The 22,247-nt window shown below is 41.4% G+C and overlaps 1 protein-coding gene across 4 annotated transcripts in view; it reads right to left on the bottom strand.

Annotated features, from left to right (window-relative positions):
• Positions 1-7,566: 7,566 nt before the first annotated feature.
• GADL1 (glutamate decarboxylase like 1) overlaps positions 7,567-22,247 on the bottom strand; it is a 254,504-nt gene continuing 239,823 nt past the window's right edge. For all 4 annotated transcript variants that reach the window (XM_046937979.1, XM_046937980.1, XM_025148022.3 and 1 more), the window contains one exon: positions 7,567-10,303. In XM_046937979.1, coding sequence (XP_046793935.1) covers positions 10,130-10,303 — 174 coding nt within the window. In that variant the 3' untranslated portion in view covers positions 7,567-10,129. The remainder of the gene's footprint in view (positions 10,304-22,247) is intronic.

Consider the following 22,247-nt stretch of genomic DNA (forward strand, 5'->3'; position numbering starts at 1 on the left):
ATGCACACTGTTCACTCAGGAGAAGGAAGGGCTCACTTCACCCCAAAGTCAGCTCACTGGGCTTCTTCTCGCAGAAGCACTCCTTCATGTTTCCTGGATGGGGTGAAAAGTGTCTTTCTGTTTCTCAGATAGTGGACAGGATAAATCTCTTCTAGGATAAACATCTGTCTGTCTGCCTGTCTGTGGCTGCAAATATTTAGCATGCAAAGGCCAGTCTTTATATGCTGATTTTCCTGTAAACGTATGCAAAGACGTAGAGGGCTTCTGCCATGATCCATCCAGGTAGCTCTGACCATCCAGTAAAATAAGATCATAAATACATCAATATTAAATCAGAATGCATGCACTAGTAATGTATGAGGAACGCCTCCCAGAGTTGTAGATTCAGCGATTGCTGTGAAAATACGAGGCCTGCTCAGGGTTGCTTCTGTGAATCACTGTGATGATCACTTCAAAATTATTTAAAGTGAAACACCATTTTTGAAAGAGCAAAGCCTTTTGTACAGGGTGTATGAATGCTTTACAATGACAAAAACAGCGTTTCATCTTTGCCCTAACAACACTAAACTGAAGGCTCCCAGGGAAAGGCTCCAGTGAGAAAACCCAGAGAGCAGCTGCTCCCAGCCCCAAGAGGAAGAGTTGTGTGATGCTGCCCCAACGTGCTGCCCCAAGGAGACTACGCGGGTTCACATAGTGCATCCCAAGCATCCCATCCATAGCAAAGGCACTCAGGCAGTGGAAGCTGTAACTGCTGACACTTGCAGCCAGTGCTGTTTCTGAAGGGTGAGCTTTCCTCCTTGGGTGAAACTGAAGCCAGGGAGCGATCCTCTTCAAACAAGGTGCTTGCTGTCCATTATCCGTACGGTGCTCTTGGAGGCAGAAGGAGGGCAGCTATAGCTTTAATTAGCTAAAAGGTTTTGAGCAGGACATAAATCTCACCCCAGGACTTTTAATTCTCCAGTTGTTAAGCCTTGCAGTCTTTCACGCAGCCTTACTCGTGCTTTTGCTGCAGCTAACCCCCCTGTGAAGACCAGGAGCAGCGCTTCCGCCACACTCTGATGTCACCAACACTTCAGCATTGTCAGCGAGGAGGAATCTGCAAAAGCATCGTGCAGGGGATTAGAGCAACATCTTCCTTGGGATGCTCTGAATGGCACAGCAAAGTGCTCCCGTGTTTCAAGGCATTAACGGCATCTCCTACCGAGAACAGGTTGTTCAGCCCAAGTACTTCTGGAGAGGATATGTAAGTCTTATTAAATAAGGAAAAAGAAGAAGGCAAGTTCATTTCACTGCAAGAATGCTAACATTTGTGAATGTATATGTCTTGAAGTCACTTCAGGAATGGTAGCTTTTAAGGAACCAATCTTAACCAAGCCAAAGGAAATGGAAAAAAAGAATTTAAATTAACTTACTTCATCCATTTATAAACTGTTTAGGTTAATCACAGAAAACCAAACAGGATTTGGCTGTACTTAAACACAGCCTTTGCTCTTGTGTAAATTGTTTATTATACCCATGACACACAACCAGACAAAATTCATTCCTGAGCTGGGGAACAGTCTAATTTGGTTTTATTAGGTTTAGAGAAAAACATTTTGGCAGAAGACCCACTTTAGTATGTAAAATATTTTCATATTTTTCTCAAGAAAATTCTCCCTAAAGAGATGCAGCAGATTCCCTCCAACATCTCTGGATAAGTAAATTGGTCCAAAGACCGAGAACAGCGCAGGCCCTTCCCTGGGCTTTTCTCTCCACGACTGCAAAGGGAACCACAGGGAAACCTCACACAGGGCTCTTAAAACAGGCAGGGAAAGGACCTCTTTTTTTTAAATGTCTCATGCAAGTATCTGAGGAAATAGCCCTCCTGCAGCGTCATCTGATCAAGCTAAATACTCCAGGATGGGAGCAATGGCCTTCTCTTTCAGTTCTGGAGTTTTTAGGAAGTAAAACATGAAAACATAGAAAAGAAAACCCTTCAGGAAGAACTTCACAATGGCAAGGAAAAGTGGCTGAAAAAGCCAAAATGTTTGGTACTTGTGTGGTTGTATCAGTCTTCTTTCAAGGCTGGATCAGGCCCTGGGCAACCTGGTAGAGCTGTGCATGTCCCTGTTCATTGCAGGGGAGTTGGACTAGATGGCCTTTGAAAGTCCCTTCCAACTCCAAGGATCTATGTTTCTATGATTCTTTCCAGCTACAATCAGGCAATTAAAGATAATTTTTTAAGCCAGCACAGGGTAACAGAAGCATAGAAAATTTTACATGTATTGCACTGTTTCAAACCTGCCAAGCTGGGTGAAATTCCACCTTGGTTTCCAAAAAGGATTAGCAGAAGCAATTTTAGATCCCTTCGTGCTTATCTTTGCACTTGTCCAGGGTAGAAGTCAGCATGGAGTTGTCACGGTTTGGTTTCCTGCTGAGCAAGTAGCCCTTGTAAATGGAGAAGATACAGTAAACATCTTGAGCTGAGAAAGGCTTTTGACGTTGCCTCGAATGCCATTCTTGTTAGCAAACGAGGGACGTGTTGTCTAAATTCAAGTAAGGAGTGGGCACAAATCTGGCTTGAAAGACATAATAATTACCATGTACATCCCTACGAGCTTCTCAGCATTGCTCCACAGTGACCTGGGTCTATTGCTACTCAGTATTTGAAACAGTAGCCTAGGTGATGGACTGGAACGTGTGGTTATTAAATTTGCAAGCATTATTGTGCTGCAAGAGGCTGCAAGCATGCTGCAGGATGGAATTCCAATTCAAATTGCTCTTGACAGATTGAATAAGTGTTTTGAAAAAGCCTGATCCTCTTCAGCGAGGACACTTAAACTGGAGTAATTACATCTACAACCATCTAATGGGGAAAAGCCATGCAGAGCAGTTAGCCATGGTGCTCTGGTGGGCAGAGTGGAACCCAAATCTAGCAAGAGTCAATAGTGACTTGCTGCTACTATATGAAGGCAAACATCATACTGTGATGCATTGACAGCAGTGGTGGCCGAGACACACCAAGTAGCCTTGCCCCTCTTTGGCACCCTGGTAAGGTTTCAGAGGACTGCTCTGGCGATGGTCTTTGAACACACAGAAGCTGCAAAGAGGAAAAATGCATCATCTCAGGAGTGGTTGTTCCCCCAGATCAGAAGGGAGAATAAAGATAAGCCATTAAGATAACCTCACAGGAAGACTTAAGGGTGTCCAGAATTCGAGCTAATGAATTACAGGCTACACTATCTCTCTGGTATCACTGATCCCATCTCAGGATGGACAGCACAGCATCTTGATGGCATCAACGGACTGCAGTTCTTCTTTGGCCTCTGGCTCCAAGACTGTGACTTCAGGGAAGACAAGAAGCCAGAAATTTTGTTCCAGGGGAATTTCAAAATGTATGGGGCTATGAGAATAGGACACCCTCTTTCATAACTAACCATAGAACAGTAGTGTTTCTCATGGAAAGGAAAATTATATATAAAAAAAACCATTCATTTCTATTGCTTCAAAATAAAATCAAGCCTGAAAGCAGCATTCTGGGGCCATCCGACTTAAATGTGACCAGCACAGTCCTGACAACATTTTCATTGGTGAAGAGGTAATGTTAGGACTCATTGCTCAGATGAGGGGCTCTCTGGGATCTGCAGGGCTCAGGGCACCTGAACTCCCCATTGCTCAGCCAAACCACATGCAGCAGTGTCACCGTGGGGTATACACCACGGCCATATGTCCCCATCGCCATGTGGGCATTATGAAAGGATCACCATTAGACTTCATTGTCACTCCGCATGCATTCCTTAGCATCCATTGAAATCCAATAGTTTTCACAGAAAACTTGGCCTGAAGCAAAGCAACATTTTCTGACATCTATCACATACACCATGTCCAAGAATGCTCTTTGGAAGAGACATCCTTTGGTTTCAGAAGTCTGTTACCAGAAGAAACACCAGTAGATGAAGCATGACGCCAGGCAGCACTGCTCTTCAGTGCTGTAAAACCCATCAACGTCATAGCTCTTTGCTGCCCACAGCTTGTGAAAACACACCTGGGAGCTGCAGGCCTGGAACCAGCACCAACCCCATGCCCAGCTCAAGTTTTCCTGCTGCCGTGCTCCATATGAGGGCTAGTTCTGCTTTGATGTTTAGAACCTCATTTCTTAGCTGACTTTATTAATGAGGTACTTAGGCTTAGCTCATAGAGCATTCATGCAATCTTCACATTCATCCCCACAATTTTTCTCAAGTGTTTACCACACACTAGCTCTTATCAAAATGTTTCTGCAGCTTTTTGCAAAGTCTTTGCATGATGTTCAATGGAGTCTGTCCACCATAAGCTCTTAAACTTACCTAGTTCTCCAAACTCTAAAACTCTAAAACTTTTAACTTAGATCCATCAGAAAACTTCATGAATATATGATTAACTGTGAATGAGTCAGTGGTGACAGTGGTATCAGCAGGAAAATGCCACTGCTTGAGCAGCATTTTCCTTCCTGCATTACCTATTTTAATCCCTCACTAGATAGTCCTACCCACCTTATATTTGCTGTCCTGCTTCCCATCTAGTGCAGGTTTTCCCAAATGATACCACAACAAATACCATAATGGAGTCCAGTCTATCAATTAGCTTTTCACTCCAGGTTGCTATCTGGTTAGTCTAACTAAGCTGATATTGCACTATGCCCAATTTCTATGCAGCACCATGTTTTCTTTTAGTAATGTCTTCAATAATTTTTCCAAAGCCACAGTGCAAGTTTCCACACACAAAAAAAATGGAGGATTTAACTTGCTTGTGCATCACTCTTCAGTAGAACAGAACAACTTACATTTCCTTCTGCCACACTTTGCTTTAGTTTTTTGTCTCCCCTATTGTACAGAGTATAGTGAAGCTCTGATCTTGGTGTTGACATAGTCATGACAGCAGCAGTGGGTAACAATCATCTGAGCATCGAGAAAAACCCATAGCTGAGACAGAGAAGGCAAACACTGCTCCAACATACCACCCTGAATGTTGCCTTTGGTCCAGATTTCAATCTTCCTCCTTCTGCTATGCTGACATTTTCCCCACGATGCCAAATACAGAAAATCTCCCTGCAAATAAACTGTAGTTTGCAAGCACCAGAAAGGGTACAGCATCAGAGGAAGAGCAAAAAGTCCTTAGCACCTGGAACAAAAAGAGCAGGCTGGATAATGCTGTAGCTGCCAGTGCCAGTGTCTGCCAGCTCCACGGAGTCACTTCCCAGAATGACTGGCGGTGTGAAAGCTTCTTGGAAGAGCAGCTTTGTGCAAAGGACAATAAAGACCACACGGTCCCAAAGGCAGATGCTCTGCTCCATGGGCCTCTGCTCTTTCATGGCAACTGTTTTCATCATACTTTCTGTTTTTAAGAAGCTCTGTAGAAACGATTGCTCTCCAAGTTACTTACAAGAAAGAAATTACGTCATCAAAACAGAACGTGTTCAGCAGACTTTGAAGGGCCCACATTTTGCCTTATGTGATCAATTGTACTTTGAATGTATGGGAGCTTACAGTGGTCATCTCTGGCAGACTTTTTTTCAGTACTGCCCTTTCAGTTTCTCCTTATCCTGTTATACACAAAACCATTGCCATGTTACAAGGTGTGGTGTTTTCATTAATGTCTTCTCTGGTATCAGTGGGTGGACTGAGATATTGTGGGGCAGATGGCTGCAACGTTAGGGGATACAGAAGTTCTGTGGTGATTCTACAATGGGCGCTACCATCTCACCGTGCTGCTCCTGCAGCGCCGCTTTGCAATGCATTCACGTAAATTAGATTTTAGCAAAGGTTAATTGTTCCCATTACCCATTGCTTCCTATTGTGGGTTTGCCTTGAAACCTTTGACGTTCTCTTCATTGTACCTCTCGCTGTGCAAATTTCCTTGTTTTGTTCCTCCAAGTAATTTTTAGATGATTATTGTGTAGTTACAGAATTAGAGTAATAACATCTAATTGTACATCTGAAGCAAAAACATGTAATTGTGGGAGACTACGTTCAATTTAAAGGAAGGAAGCCTCTCCACCAGGGTTTCTCATGGTTTGCACGGTGCATTTGCCAGACAGCGTTGCTTCAATTGCATCTAACCTGCAATTAGCATGTACAATTGCATTATTTCAGGATGTAACAGTAGCTACTGTACTAAATACAGCATCCATGAACTCAAACAATGTATCAGCATTTAGTGGTTCTGCCAAAGAAAGAAGGGCCATCATGTCAGCAGGCCTTACCTAGAACAGATTTCCTGGATGAACACACTTTGCTCTCCAGCTGAATGCCCATCAGCAGCCAATAGGGAAGAAAGGCCATGCAGATTTGGAGCAGTTGAAAACTGGGCATTAGAATTACACTTCTAGTGTACCGCTGGCTTTTCTCAGAGCTTGTATGTGATATAATGAGTCAGCAAGCTGAGCGTTAAATATTGCTGAATTCTCCTATCCTCTGCATTTAACACTTTGTATCAGTGTCTGTTTGTTTGTTTAAGTCTGATCATGCCACCCAAGGATTTAAAAATAATTTGAGCATGACTGAATGCTGGGATCTGTGTGTATGAAGAAATCTTGGACACATAACAGGGTTTTTGCAAACTCTCACATGGCGTTCTATGAATGCAACTCTCTTCTTTTTCTATGCTTTTCTTTAAAGGTATTTCTTGCCCTTTAAGGGTCAAACATTATTTGGAAAGCATCTTAATACATCATTGGATGATACAAATGAAAATACATTCCAACTCAGTCTTACAGACACACAGATAAACCTGATCTTCAACATGAGCCTTGAGTAGATAAACTGAGGTGTTCTGAGTGCCAAACTACTGATATTGAAATGAAACATCCCAGTCCAGCAAAGGTTTCCAGTTAAATCAGTGGAGTCAGAGGCACTAAAATCATACAAAGCAGACTCTATTGATTAGTATTAATCTTTCACAGGAAATTGTATTAGAAGTCCTAAGAGCAGGACTGCTCGCTGTAGGCACAATGATTTGTGAGTGACGTTGCACATGGATCCAGCACAAAATGCTCAACGTTTTCAGAAGATGCATCCATATAACTGACAGCAATAACTACCTCAGCATCCCTGCTAAGTATTTTACTTTCTTTCCTAAAGCTCCATATTGAAAAAAGATTATTAAAAGTAGACACATAAAATTACAAAAAAACAAATCAGCCAGTGGATCTGTTTCTACACTGATTTATACCTGTACTCCACTACTTTCACAATTGGCTTAGCATCCTGAGAGATGCTGCTTCTCAGTAACTAAGAGTGGGAGGGAGCTCATGGGCCAATCCCATATAGTTAAAAAAAAAAAAGGCAAATCTGCAAAAATAATTTAGCTTCTGCATTTGAAAGCAAGAGCAAGATAAATGGTGACACATTTTCATCCAAGATGATGTTTATTAAAGATGATAAGGGCACAGCACACAGATAAACCACATCCTGAAGCATGGTTAAGCTAGGTTTCACATTCTAAAGCTGTGCAGGCAGCTTGCTGTTTCTCCATCTGGAGAGCTCATTGGTACCTCTCTTATACATATCTCAGCAGTTTTAGATTGACAAATGACAAACACAGCCTGCATTTTTATGGGTGTCATTTACTTCACTTTTTATTAAAATAATCAGCTACAAAATAGCCATTTCATACATACCAATCCTAAGTAAGCAACTATGAAAAAAATTACATTAGTCCGGAAATGAGACCACTCATTGCGCACAATGGACGTGATAAAGGGTCAGAAACACGAGGAGATCTATAGACATCAGATAAGGCACTTGCATCACACTGAATGGTTAAACCATACCTTTGAAGACATCAGTGCACATGTTGATCTGAGACACACTTTCTGCAAACACTGAAAAAGTTCCAGTTTCCCCTCATTTCAAAAAAGAACCATAGCCATTGCTGATACAGGAGAAACTGCTACTTTAGCCCAACACACGCCAGAAGTACCACAGCATCTGGAAACAGAAAAATGCACTAACATGGAAAGAAACAACACTTTTTTGATAGTAGTGGTGTCACAAAACACCAGGTCTAATTCTTAGCTGATGGCAAGTGACATGCTTCCTCTGAGTCAAAAATTAAGTACTCACCAAGACTCTGGATAACAATAAAAGAATCCTGACACCATATTCTGTCTTTCCCTTCAAGGACACAAATGAAAAAGTGAAGGGTTAACAGTCCTATCTACCATAAGAAGCAACAGCGAAGTCATCGCATCCATTCAGCACCCCTTGCCATGCTCTGCATTCCACCCAGAGTGGCTGGGAGGCTAAATAAGCTTTGTGGGCCCTGAATTTTGTTATATACTTTACAAAACCATAGCAACTGGTATACCCAGAAGCACTAGATAGATAGTAAATGATAAAGTATTCTGCAATTATTACAGTGCAGAATCAACGGGCCACTTTGTGCCATTTATTTTTATGTTAATATCAATGTGGAGTTCAGCTTAATATCCAGTGACTCACTAAAATAGCAATAGAAGAATCACTTCCAGGACACTGTTAAAGACATCTGTCAAGTTCTGCAGATTCGACTCTTCCTCCTATCTACTGCTCCGACTGTGTGACCTCCTAGGTTATCATGACCCTGCTAAACTTTCCATACCATCATCCTGGAGGTGGGAAGTAGGAATGTCACGCAATGTTGGATCCTAGTATAATGTAGGAAATGAAAATACAAAAGCATTGTGTTTAAAGACAACCTTCAGCAATACGTTACAGCAGAAAGATTTGCATTGGTCAGTGCCACCTCAAATACAGAATAAGGAACAAACATCAAAACAATAAGGTAAGTACATGTTGATCAGATGATGAAAGATGTTATTCTCATTAACCTGCTGCAAGAAATTCATCCCAAGAAATACATTTCTAGCTTTATAAAACTGCCCCTTTTATAGCTAGAATGACAACAAATCAAAAGGATACTATAATTCTTATATAACACAAATACGAAGTTTAGAACTTAACTTTGCAACGTAAGGTTAACAAAAAAATACTCGGATGGCTCCCATCATAAAAACAGGTAGGCTTTCACTGATCACCTCCATGTTGATTTCAGTGCCAAAGAATAAATTATACACTGATAATGTAAAATGAAGTCACCTCAAATCGGTAGGCAAATATAGACTGACAGTGAAAACTGACACTTTTCTACATTTTTAACATAACAGTGGTCATGTTTAAAAATATGTATCTTTCAGGTAAATATACTTTTTTGTCTGCTATAATTTTAAAGTGCATCTAAATCCATTAAATAAATATGCTTTAAATATAGTTTAGAACTTATAGATAACTCCTGTTACCAAAGAGGTAAGAATTTCTAAGACACTCCCAATATTCTCAGCACTGCTATTGCAGTGTAGGCAATGTTGGCAAACAATGACCAGGCCCAATCATTTGATTTCACAGAATCACAAATCATTTAGGTTGAAAGGGACCTTCAGCAGTCGTCTCGTTCTACTGTCTCAAAGCAAGGTCAGTGTTGACTTCTTGGGGCTTTGTCCAGCCAGGTCCCGCAAACCTCAAGGACGTGACAGCACAGCCTCACCAGGCCCTTGTTCTACTGTCTGATGGTGCTCACAGTGGGAAATCTGGGCAATTCACCTAATTAGAGGCCTTGAGGAACTCTTCATTTAAGTTCACAATTTCCAGTCTTATCAGTGTAAATATCAGGTCTCTGCTCTTAAACTCCTACCAAACTAAAATATTGACAGAGTAGACAGAGTACTAATGAGCGTTTTAAAGCTCACTGAGCTAAATTCGCTACTAACAGTAACTTCAGAGGAGTACTGCCTGCCTAAATAAGCAATCAGCCCGAGCTACGCAGGCACCTCATGAGTAGCAGCCCTCTCTGGGATACAGACACCATTCTCAGAAGTGCTCCCTGCTCCAGGAAACACTTCCCAGAATGGCCGTGGTGCTGCAGGCACTGCCCTGTCCCAGCCCCCATCAGCAAACACTTTCCCGCAGAGGGGTATTCTACCTGCAAAACTCTGAACGTCACAATGTTAAATGATAGTTTCCAATCTATATGTCAAGCTTTTTACTACCTTTCACAAAATAGCACCAGAACACTGCTGCCATTCTGTCTCCATAATTATCACACACAAGCAGTGCCTGGTGCTGTAGAGCTACAGCTACAAGTCCTTGGCAAGCAGTTCTATCTCATCCAGCAAGAAGTCCATGTCCTCTCGACTCACTTGCGGGCTGATCACCACCTGGCGGAAGAAGTTGACTTTGCCTTGGTTAGGCTGGTACCCAAGCATCATGCTGCCCTTCTTCATCATCCTTTCTTTAACTACAGGAGCAACCTGAAAACAGAGAAACAGAAGTGTTGTTGTCACCCTCAGAAATACAGCAGATCTGTACAGGAATTGTTTAGTGCCTTATGAAGCTTTTTTGAAGCACCTGAGTTTTGCACCCCGTGGCTGCCTCCCAGCTGCCTGCACCAAGAAATATTACAGTTCAAACCTTAAGACTTAGAGGCACATTGTTCACTGAAACCCTTACGTTCTGGGACTCCTGGGAGAATCAAAGCAAAATCTAAATCCCTCAAAAGCCTACTGCTCACGGCATTCATCTGCCACATGGGAAAGCTCTGGTTAAAGTCCCTCGGCCCTAGATTTAGAGAAAAGGCTTGAACTCAGTTAGAACATCAGCTGCAGCTGGTTAAGGGTACACTTTATCTCCTTGTGCTAACTAGCCTAAGCCTGATTACTTTCACTTCTGGGCCCTTCAGCTGCCACACCTGCAAAGCAGCTGTCTCTAGAGGACACTCTCCATCGAACTCATGTGAACCTTAAGCTGCCAGAGAAGACAGAGCAACGCACTATTAAGGGAGAAGTCCTGATCCCAGAGGTTAAGATTTCATCTTTAGATTTACAATGTAAGTAACGTTTGGCTACACCACTCTTGTGTGCAACGGGATGAAATCTCATAGGTGTCTCAGCAAAGAACAAACTATAAGGAAGATTGGAAGAGTCAAGTCCTTATAGTTGAGTACTTGATCTCATCCCAGCAGGGCTATTAACCTTGTCCAATTAATCTTGTGCTTAACTTTAAGCACGTGAGTAGTTCTTCTGTGTTCTCATGCTTGAAATAAGTCATAAACTTAAATGCATTGCTTGATTAAGTACTCTATTCCTTGGAAGACAGAATTGACATAAGTAATATTTTTAAAAATGTGCTGCATTTTAATATATTACTAATAACACTAATGCGTTTCGGAACAGTTTATTCCTTTGCATCCTTTTGTGACAGTTTGACTTTGAATTAAGCAAATAAGTGTAGGACCTAACCTTGGTTTCTGCATTAATTTATTTTAGCTCTAAAAGTTAGTGCTGGAAAATACCACCAGATCTGCAAAAGAAAAATGATGGTGCCAACCATGCCTTAATAGCTCAGTTTTTACATGGCACGTCTTAGTGAGCAGCTCCCATACAGTTTGCTTAGATAGAAACAACTCCAGTTTTCAACACTAACAGCCCACATTTCCATATTTGCTGAATGGTGTGTCTATATTATCACCGTTTCAAAATGTATATTGAATTCAGAGGGGGAACGTTCATGTTCGAACTTAATTTACCTCTCTGAATTAACTTTATCTTTGTGACAAGGCTACGTGTTTTATTTAGTGTTTGTTTTTTAAACCTGAGAGTGATGGAGTTAGGAATTCTAATTAAAGTCCAGAGTGTGACATCAGTATGAATTATGCACCAGAGAGCAATGAATATCCTTTCAGAATGCAATCTGCAACCAGAAGTTTGGTTTTTTGCATAGTGCTGCAAGCAAAAATTAAGAAGTAGTTCATGAAAGCAGTTCTGATAAACATTTGGAAAAACAGGAAGATAACAATGAGAACAAACATTCAACATTTCAGCAGAAACATTAAGATGCATACTGTGATACCTTCACTCTCATCCAATAGTACCTTTACTATACAATCTAATATGGGGCTCTGGGTGCACCTCCTGCATAAAGATCCTAGCTAGCAATAAAATCACAGTTCTACTGTATATCTGCAACATGTGCATCATTTAGAAATAGAATTCATCAAATTTATCCATATACCATGGAAAGAAAAACATCTCCCACCTGGATTACTGTCTGCCTGGAAAATGATTCAACGATTCCTCTGTTTTCTTGTTTTGCAGCTCAGAATCTCAAAATCATAAAATCCTTAGAGCTGGAAGGGACATTTAAAGGTCGTCTAGCCCAACTCTCTTGCACTAAACAGGGACTCCTACAGCTAGATCGGGTTGCTCAGAATCCAGTCCAGCCCAATCTTGAATGTGTCCAAGGACAGGGCATCCACCACATCTCTGGGCACCCTGTGCCTATGCCTTACCACCCTCACTGTAAAAGACTTTTTCCTTATATCTAACCCAAACATACTCTCTTTAACCTTGAAATCATTTCCCCTTGTCCTGTCACAACAGCCCCTGCTAAAGAGTCTCTCCCCTTCTTTCTTAAAGCCTCCCTTTGGATAACGAAAGGCAGTTCTCAGGTCTCCCCAGAGCTTTCTCTTCTCCAGGCTGAACAGCCCCAGCTCTCTCAGCCTGTCTTTGTAGGAGAGGTGTTACACCTCTTGGACCATTTTTGTGGCCCTCCTCTGGATGCAATCCAACAAGGCCGTGTCTGTCCTGTACTGAGAACTCCACACCTGGATGCAATACTCCAGGTGAGGCCTCACCAGCACAGAGCAGAGGGGCAGGATCATCTCCCTCACCCTCCAGGCCACGCTTCTTTTGATGCAGCCCAGGATACGTTTGGCTCTCTGGGCTGTGAGGGCACATTGCTGGCTCATGTCCAGCTTGCCATCCACCAGTACCTCCAGGTCCTTTTTGGCAGACCACACTCAATCATTTCATCCCCCAGTTTGTATTGGTAGCAGAGGTTACCTCAACCCAGGTGCAAGACCTTGCACTTGGATTTATTGAAAAGAATCACATCAGACTAATCTCATTTAGTCTATGCTCAAGCAAAAAACAAACAAACAAGCAAAAAACCAACAGTCCCCAACAACAACAACACTGCACTTCTGCTTGGATAGGGATGGTAGTTATTTTGCATGAGACAGACCTTTTTGTCCCAAAAAGTATGCTACTTACTAAACACTCCATTTCAGATCAAATTTTTCAAACTGCAACCCAACAAATCACTGAATGCACCACTGTACAGTGGCAAAATCTGGGTTCTGCAACTGGTTTTGCACAACTTGCACAACTTGCCAGTTGGTTGAGTCAAAAGGAAAGACTCTTGGTTGGGAATGCTCCAGGCTATGTACACCATCATAGAGGCCTGCAACACATATTCTCTTAAACACTGAATAACTCAGCAACAATACAAGTTCTCCTACTTCTCCTGCAGTTTGTGTGCACTGAACCCTCTAACAGGGTAATGATGTAAATAAGAGCTCTACTCTTCCATTCTTATTCGCACCAGCTGTGGGCTAAGGTAACAATGACACAGTGACAGCACTCAGAAGACATCACGCCCAGCAGGTATCATACAGAGCACCATATTGACAGAGAAAAGAAAAAAACCTCCTTTATCCCTGTCCTTGACAAGAACCCCCATGTGACTTCTACTCATGGAATAAAGGCAGTACAAGTGCAAAGGGAGAAGTGAATTCTTAATATACTTTCTCAAGCTCTTCTTTAAGATTCAAATCCCTATGGCAACTTTTAGCCTTTATTGATGTTCCATCAGAGTTATTTCATCTTTTGTATCATCCTATTGATTCTCTTCATCTCAACACCCAGTGCTCAACAATCCATCATCCCCAGATGTACAGTAGCACAAATGGAGACCATGAAAGCAAAAACATTTAGAGCTCCAGCAATATGAGGGGCTGTAAATATACTGCATTTCAGTAGGTCTTCTCTCATGGAGAGGAGAGGCAGAAAAATCTCATTTTCATTATCTCAGTCATTATGTAATTCACCCTCCACGCGACTGAAGTTGTCCTCTTAATATTTGTTTTGAAGTACATCCTTCCCTTTCTGTAGGCAAAACAAATTCATCCTACTTAAAAAGAAAGCAAACCTAAAGTAAACTAAAAACTATCTTGCAGGTTTTTGACAGGGTTACTTTTGGAAAGATTTTCCATCAAGTATTTTGCATGTTCTATTTGGTAATGTGATGCAGTTTTTGTAACAAAACTATTGTGAATCCTGTCCACAGTAAGCAACAGAATATAAGCACAAATGCTTAAGTATGTGTCTCACAAAAGAGCCATTAAATGATGCATAGATGCTAAGGCTGGGACTTGAGGAGCACTGGGTCTGACTGCTAAGTGAAAGTAAAGGCAGCTACCGATTTTCTACAGAAAAATCAGACCTATATGGAACTAATTACCTAGTGAGGAGTTCAATGAGTTCAATTCCCACTGAAGTCAATGAGAACTAAGGATGTTCAAATATCAAAAAGAGCTGCACAGCCCCATTCAGGATAGGTTCCTAGGAAAGCAATTTAGTGAGAGCAAGATTGCTTCACCAGCCCAATTATTTTTACAATGAAACTTACTTCAAATTGTAAACCTAATTCTTTATGTTGCCTGTCACTGGAACTGTCTCAGAATTTTAAGTGTAATGTATCCTAAAACTTAAGTTCTCTTCTCTCCTTTGTTCTCCTCACCCTGGAGATTACTATTTAAAAAGATCACTTCAGAAGTGCTTTAGCTACTGGACATGCCAGAAAGGTGGGGAGGAAGCACAGTGAGCAGAAGGCCCTCCTCCAGCAGGGCTGCTACAACAGGAGACCCACAGGATGGACTCGTGCATCATGGCCTTGCTGTGCAGACCCACACAGGGGGGTTTAACATCTCATGCTGCCTGGAGTCCTCCTTCACTTTTTATAGCGGAAGTTTTACGAGCTATAGCAACACAGACATAGTAGTTTGGATCCTTCTCTGTTTACCTGGATGATGGAATAATCTATCACAGAATCACAGAATGGCCTAGGTTGAAAAGGACCACAATGGTCATTTAGTTTCAACCCCCCTGCTATGTGCAGGGTCGCCAGCCACGAGACCAGGCTGCCCAGAGCCACATCCAGCCTGGCCTTGAATGCCTTCAAGGATGGGGCATCCACAACCTCCTTGGGCAACCTGTTCCAGTGTGTCACCACCCCGTGTGAAAAACTTCCTCCTAATATCTAACCTAAGCCTCCCCTGTCTCAGTTTAAAACCATTCCCCCTTGTCCTATTCACTATTCATCCTTGTAAACAGTCTTTCCCCCTCCTGTTTATATGCTCCCTTCAAGTACTGGAAGGCCGCAATGAGGTCTCCTCAGAGCCTTCTCTAAGCTAAACAAGTCCAGTTCCCTCAACCTTTCCTCACAGGAGAGGTGCTCCAGCCCTCTGATCATCTTAGTGGCCCTTCTGTGGACCCGCTACAAGAGCTCCACATCCTTCCTGTACTGGGGGCCCCAGGCCTGGACACAGTACTCCACATAGGGCCTCACAAGAGCCGAGTAGAGGGGGACGATCACCTCCTTCTCCTTGCTGGCCATCCCTTTTTTAATGCAGCCCAGAACACAGTTGGCCTTCCCTTACTCCCTGCTAGCATTCAACTGCACCATAAACACCAGAAAATTTTAGCCTAAATTTAAGCTCTTCCTACCAAGAATCCAGACTGCAGCTGACCCATACATATATCCATGTGGAAGGTGCCAAGGTTCCTTCCCAGCTTGCACACACACACAGGGCAGTGTGATGAACAGCAAGGGCCAGTATGGACACTGCAGCTGGAATATCTACACATACTAACACATTTCCCTCTCTGCATCTCAAGTATCCTTGAGAAGAGCAGTTCTGTGCAATTGTACTACAGGGTGATACCTTAAAAGCTTCTATGCTTCCCACAGTTGACTCCTCAGAGGTAATTAATGCAGGTCTCTCCAATACTCGAAGAACTCCCACCAAGTTCAGGCCACAGCCATACTTCAGCAGCTATCAAGGACTGATTAATCAACAGAGATGAGGACTTTCTCAGCAGGAAAATAAGCCTAGAGTCTCCAAAAGTTAGTTCCCAAGTCTGGGTGCTTAAAATCCTTTTAGAGTATTTGATGAAATCTCTATTTGAGATCATTTATTCTTCTACAGGTAGCAAAGGCCTCCAAAACCGTTCTCACTATGTCACACTATGTAAACATGGTTCTTAAGCTATGATAATTTCCTAGCACATGGATTTAATCCAGAGCAGCTCTGTTGAATAGATGATATTTTTGCCCCAGCACTCATGTCACAGTATAAGGCCTTTGATGTTATTCACTATAAGCTGCCTCATGTTGAATAGAGGATGTTTAGAACTGACTTGCAGAAGTTCATTCTAAATTTAAAAAAAACACCACCAACAAACAAACAAAAAAGCCCACAGATGCTTAGCTTTATTAAAACCACACCATCTTATTAACTTCTAAACTATATAGCCCACTATTACCAGCATATAGTTTAATTCCTATATTCAGTTCAAAACAACAACAAAAAAAGATGCAGTGTACATCTTTTGTTCACAAGTTAAATCCACTGGGCTCCCAACCCTACCTGTGCTAGTGCTACTGGGTATGGATAGCCAAATAAGTTATCCTAAGGAGGACAAGAATTTCCCAACAGTTAGGCTAGCTTGTTCATCTTGCTTAACTAAAGCAAGGAGCACCTACTGGTTTTAATTAGCTTCTTATTCTTGTGCTCTAGTGCTGTCTCTGGCAGTTGCAATTAATAGATACCTTGAAAGGGCAAGAAAGCTCAGACATGTCCTACCTTGGATATGAATTTCTTTCTCAGTGCCTTCCCTTAATCGGTAATGGATCTCTTTTACACCTAATCCAGTATTTTCAAACTGCCCCATCACAAATGATTTTCTGTGCCTCTAGCACTGTACTTCTGCTACCTGAATACTACCCACACTGCTATATTTCTAACAGACTTCAACCATATTGGTCTAGTCATTTCAGTTACTGACATAACACGACAGCTTTTCCAAACCATGGGCAGTATCTTTAAAATTTTGTACTGTCCCCAGTGCTGGCTAAAAAATATATGATCTACTAAGCAATGAATTTACAAAAAAACATTACCTGAAGGAGAACAACATATACATCTGACAGTTAGTACAACTGAAAACATAGCATCAGCCAGAAAAATAGAGAAACCAGAAAAGTGTAAGGTGTTCTGAATTTTAAAAACAGAACATTGTATTTGGAACAGTTGTTTCCAATGGAAACAATGTTCAATGGAAAACTGAGCCATTTTTATTGCAGGGAGTACAAAAGAACTGAGGAAACTTAAACCAAGCAAATTGCTTCATTTCAGTACATCTGAAAACCAAAAATTATTTCTGGTCAACTAAAAACAAGAATTCCTTTCAATTTCTTATTTCAGTGGTCAAACCAAAAAATCCATTATTTGCACAGCCATAAATACGTAGAGTCAAAAGTGCTGACGCTGCTCAACTAAAACATCTGTAGAATTTTTGCCCCTAGAAAAGACAGAAAGTATGAGAAATTTTGTGGGATTGTATGTTTTGTCGGCAAAAATTGGCTGGGAAACGCATGTGAATAGCTTTAAGTAGTATGGCTGACTCTAATCTTGCTAGCCTAGCAAGTACTGCAAAGTCAGAATGTATCTGTGAAAACTAGTGTTAATAATGGCAAATTTTATCGGCAGCATTTTTCTGAGAGCTCCCACTTCACCATGCACCCAGCCAACACAACACTGAAGAGCTCCTCCAGCTCCTGGCAGCAGTAACTCACAGTCACATAACCCATTCTGCTCCTTCTGAAATCATTTCAAAAGTGCCACAGAAATGGAAGCAGAATGCAATCAGCTAAATTTCCTCCTTCCTTTTTCAGGTGGCAGTTTGCAAAAAGCCTTTACTAGAGAAAACCACACTTGCAGTAAATCAATAACCTTTCTAGGGATCCGCAAAAGCAGGCTAGACATTATTGGAAGGATAGCAGTGTATTAGCAGATCAAACTATTTCTCTTCCACAAATACAGCATTTATGAAACTTTCAGAGGTACTGAATGCTGCGCTAGGAATTGGCAGAAGAGATGTAGCTAGAAGACAAAAAAAACAACAACAAAAAAACCCAACAAAAAAAACCCCACTATTGCTGTGGTTTTTTTAAAACACTATTTTGTACAAAATGGAAAGATCACATTCTCATGATTTCACAAAAAATGGAAAACACATTTTGTGTTCTTGCCTCAATTATTTCTTGTAATGGAAGACAACTTTATGCAGAACAGCCTCTCTCATCTGACCACAAAAACTCATTCTGACTACCCCAGAAGGGGCAAATTTGTATTTGGAAGTTCATGGTTTTTACTTAAAAGGTGACTTGTTGGCTATTCAAAGTCTGACAAGTTACGCTTCCTGCAAGAAATGAGAAGTTCAGAGTTATGCACATTGATGAGAACACAACTATGGTACAGCAATTGCAACAAAAAGTAAACAAAAACCCAATTCATCTAAGTATTTGGATACAGTTTTAAACTTGTATATATTGCCTACTAATTTCAATGCATCTTTACAATGTGTCTTTCTTATCTGGCTTGAAGGATAGCAAAGTATTTGTAGAACTGGATAGACTCAACAAATAGGATTGGTCCTTAACCCTGCCAGAGAATGTTTGGGTCGTCTCAAACAAATGACTCAATCTCTTCTGGGTGACATGCTTCTTCCCTTCACAAGGAGCCTATGACTCTTAAGGGCAGTGAGGCCTCTCTGTGTTCATATATCTACTGTAATTGACCCCGATACCTTATGGGTGCTCTGTACGCTGGTATGATATTTATTTGATTATTTTTGTGCCAAACAGGTCTCACACACATCTGTCACAGCACATCCACCTCCTTTCCTAGGAGTGCAGAAAATAACATTGATATCAGTGATATCAGTTAGCATGAAGCGAGAACTGTGGCTGATATTTTAGTATCAATCACTGGATGCAATACAAGTCAACACAACACTCCGTTCGGCTGTAATCACAAAACTAGCTAAATACTATAAATATTTGGAAGTAATAGTGCTTTCAACATATTAGAACACTGAGAAAGTATATCCTCCACTGTTAAATATCTTCTCCTGCCTTGTGCTTCAAAATCAGTGTCTGGCTTTGAAACAACGGGCTTTCTCTCCTTTTGGTGATAATTAAAAACAAACTCAGACGATTTGTCAGCTGTCACCCCAACCGGGACAATCGAAATACCAAATATTTGCACACCCAATCAGAGCTTTGTTCCTGTAGCCAAGGCGCTCCGTAAAACCCAAACATGTTTTTCTTTTGTCTAGAATTTGTTCTGGGCCCACATCCCTAAACCACTAATAAATTATTGCTGTATGCTATTGCGCCAGCGTTCCCCTTGTGCCACACCATGCAACAAAAGGAGAAATAAACGCATTTGTCAAAATAACAGTAACCACTTCCACATTCTTCAGAACAACTAACATATCAAAGGAGACCAGATGCTGCTGTATTTTTGCCCTGACACAGACATTTTTCACGCACCTTCAACTCAGGGCTGTGCAGCATGTCTACGCTATCAGACACTGAATATAATCTTCTGTCCAGTCACTTTTTGCCAGAAGATCCACTAATGAACACCACAAATCACTTCAAACGACCTGACTAATAGGAGGTGGCAGGCTGGCTTCAGATTTTGATTGCCTTGAATGACTTCTTTAGCCAGTTATTTATGCAACAAAAAATTGCCTTCAGCTTAAGGCTTTTACATTCGGGGTATTTGCTCCTAAGAAGGAGGCAGAACCAAGAGAACCCACAAATCAGTGCTTGGACATGTTTGCGTATGTTTTCACTCATAGCTAAAACTTACGTTGGCAAACACTGCTATTTTCCAGGTGCACACGCATCTAAGTACATGCATCTTTTCAAGACAATTCAAATGATTCTTTATTATTATTAATTACATTCCCTATTATTTCTCACATTTGTGTTGCTTTGGCAAAGTTTCATTAGCAAGCCATGTGGAAAGTCTAAGTATTGAGAAACCATGAAAGGCATGAGCACACTGATCTGTTTAAAGAGCAGCAAGGGACTTGAGTGTTACTAGTTTTATAAAAACAATCGCGTTAAATGTTTTCACAGTGTACATTAACTCTTCTTTGCAACACTTTAAGTACCCATTTTAGTGACTAGATTTTCCATTCTTTCAACCCTGCCAAAGACAAGATCTCCCTTCTCCATACAGCATGAAAGGGCAGCTTGTCATCTTGAAAGCAAGAGCAAGTAACAGAAGAATACCCTTTTTAGTTTGTATGCATAGGGATGAGCTTCTGTTGTTCTTCTCCACTGGGAGAAAGGATGACAGTGCAGTGAGAATGTCTGGGGCTGGGAGGAGTACTTCACACTAGGAAGATTACATTGTTTGGTGACACAAATTCAAAAGCTCAACGTGTTTCTGGAGTAGAAGAACGAAAGTCAATGCAGAATGTTGGAATGATTCCCAGCTGTTAACACCTTATTTTCTACTTACACAGGTCAGACTGTGGCATAAGGTAGCACCTTATGTACTTGTATTACATTACGTAATGAAGAATAGTAATGAACCTTTGCACATATTCTTTTAACCAGTTCTAAAGGAGGATAGGTGGGGGTATTCTGCCATAGCCCAGACTGCTACCACAAAAGCAAGGCTGCTATCTGATTTGACCACATAATGTAACAGGGAAAATGACACCTCTCCCCTTCCATCCAGTGAAACATAGAACCAATAACTGTCATTTATGATAACTGTTTTGTCTATCTGAAACTGATTAATTTAAAGCCTAATCTTGACATGAAATAAAGGCTACCAAACCTTTCCAGACGGAATCCTACCGAAGTCATCACTTCTCCCATGTTCATTCCAGCTCAGCTTTCCTCCTCTCCTCATCCCCAGTAAGCATATTTTCTTTCTTCTTTTTCACAAGTGAAATACAACATACATTACAAATCTGGGTGCCTAAATGCATGGACAATCAGGGAACTGAAAGAATCCTGAAACAGGATCCATAAGGTTTCAGAATCTGCAAGTTTTCTAGCAGTCTCAACAGGTGCAAAGTAAAGGGAAAATAATAGTTTGCACCCACCATTGTTTGCAGTTAAAAAACCAAAGTATACATGATTACAATCAAAAGAAGATACATTACATCTGAACACCTGTCTTTCTTGTATTGGGGGCCTCAGACCTGCATGCAGAACTCCAGATGGAGCCTCATGAGGGCAGAGCAGAGAGGGACAATCACCTCCCTGTCCCTGCTGGCCACCCCTCTTCTGATGGAGCCCAGGATACCATTTGCTTTACAAGCTGCAAAAGCACACTGCTGGCTCATGTTCAGTTTTTCATCCACCAGGACCCCCAGGTCCTTCTCTGCAGGGCTACTCTCAAGAATTGCTCCTTCCAGTCTGTATGTATGCCTGGGATTCCTCTGACTCAAGTGCAAAACCTCATTCGATTCACCCGGGCCCACCTTTCGAGTCTGCTGAAGTCAATCCTCTAAGGATCTGATCCTTAGAAAACGTGAAGGCAGTTGGTGGGGGAAAGGCACACTGGGCTCAACATTTACCATCTGTCCTGCAGAGATTTGTAGCAATATACTTACCTCAAAAAGAAATATATGGAATAATAAAAAAAAATGTTAACACTGCTCCTACTCTACACCCCCGTAGCTACAGTTCAGCATTCAGCCAGGCCTATGGACCATGGCAAATGCCACAATTTCCCCCAGTGCCACAGCAATCTCTAAATCACAACAAAAAGGTAAAAGTACTACAGTTTGAAACAGAAGAACAGCACAGTGAAAAAAATGTGAAAGACACCCATTTTTTGCTAGGCTTCTGCACAGCATACCTATTTTTACAAGAGAGAATGTGCATGCAAGAACAATCTTTTGATCTTAAGCAGTTATGATCTACTGTAAAAAATTCATCCACTAAAGGCTACTGGATCTCAGTTTCTTTATTGAAACAGTTCCACAGAATTCAATAAATACAAATAATCTTTCTACATAATTTATAAAGTCTCTGGTTCATCGGTGGCTCAGGAAAAGATTCTCTACATTAATCAGCATTCACCTACAGAAGTCTGCCATTGAAGATAACTGGGAGTTTTATATCTGACTTCACCTGGAGTAGAGTTAAGACTATTGCACAGTTCCTTAGAACTCTATTAAATTTGAAAGGAAGGCCTAAATATTCTACTGAATGGATACCAGTCTTCATACTTTTCTGCTGTTTTTAGAAGAAGTC

The sequence above is a fragment of the Gallus gallus genome, chromosome 2 (assembly GCF_016699485.2).
Source record: "Gallus gallus isolate bGalGal1 chromosome 2, bGalGal1.mat.broiler.GRCg7b, whole genome shotgun sequence".
Classification (NCBI taxonomy): domain Eukaryota; kingdom Metazoa; phylum Chordata; class Aves; order Galliformes; family Phasianidae; genus Gallus; species Gallus gallus.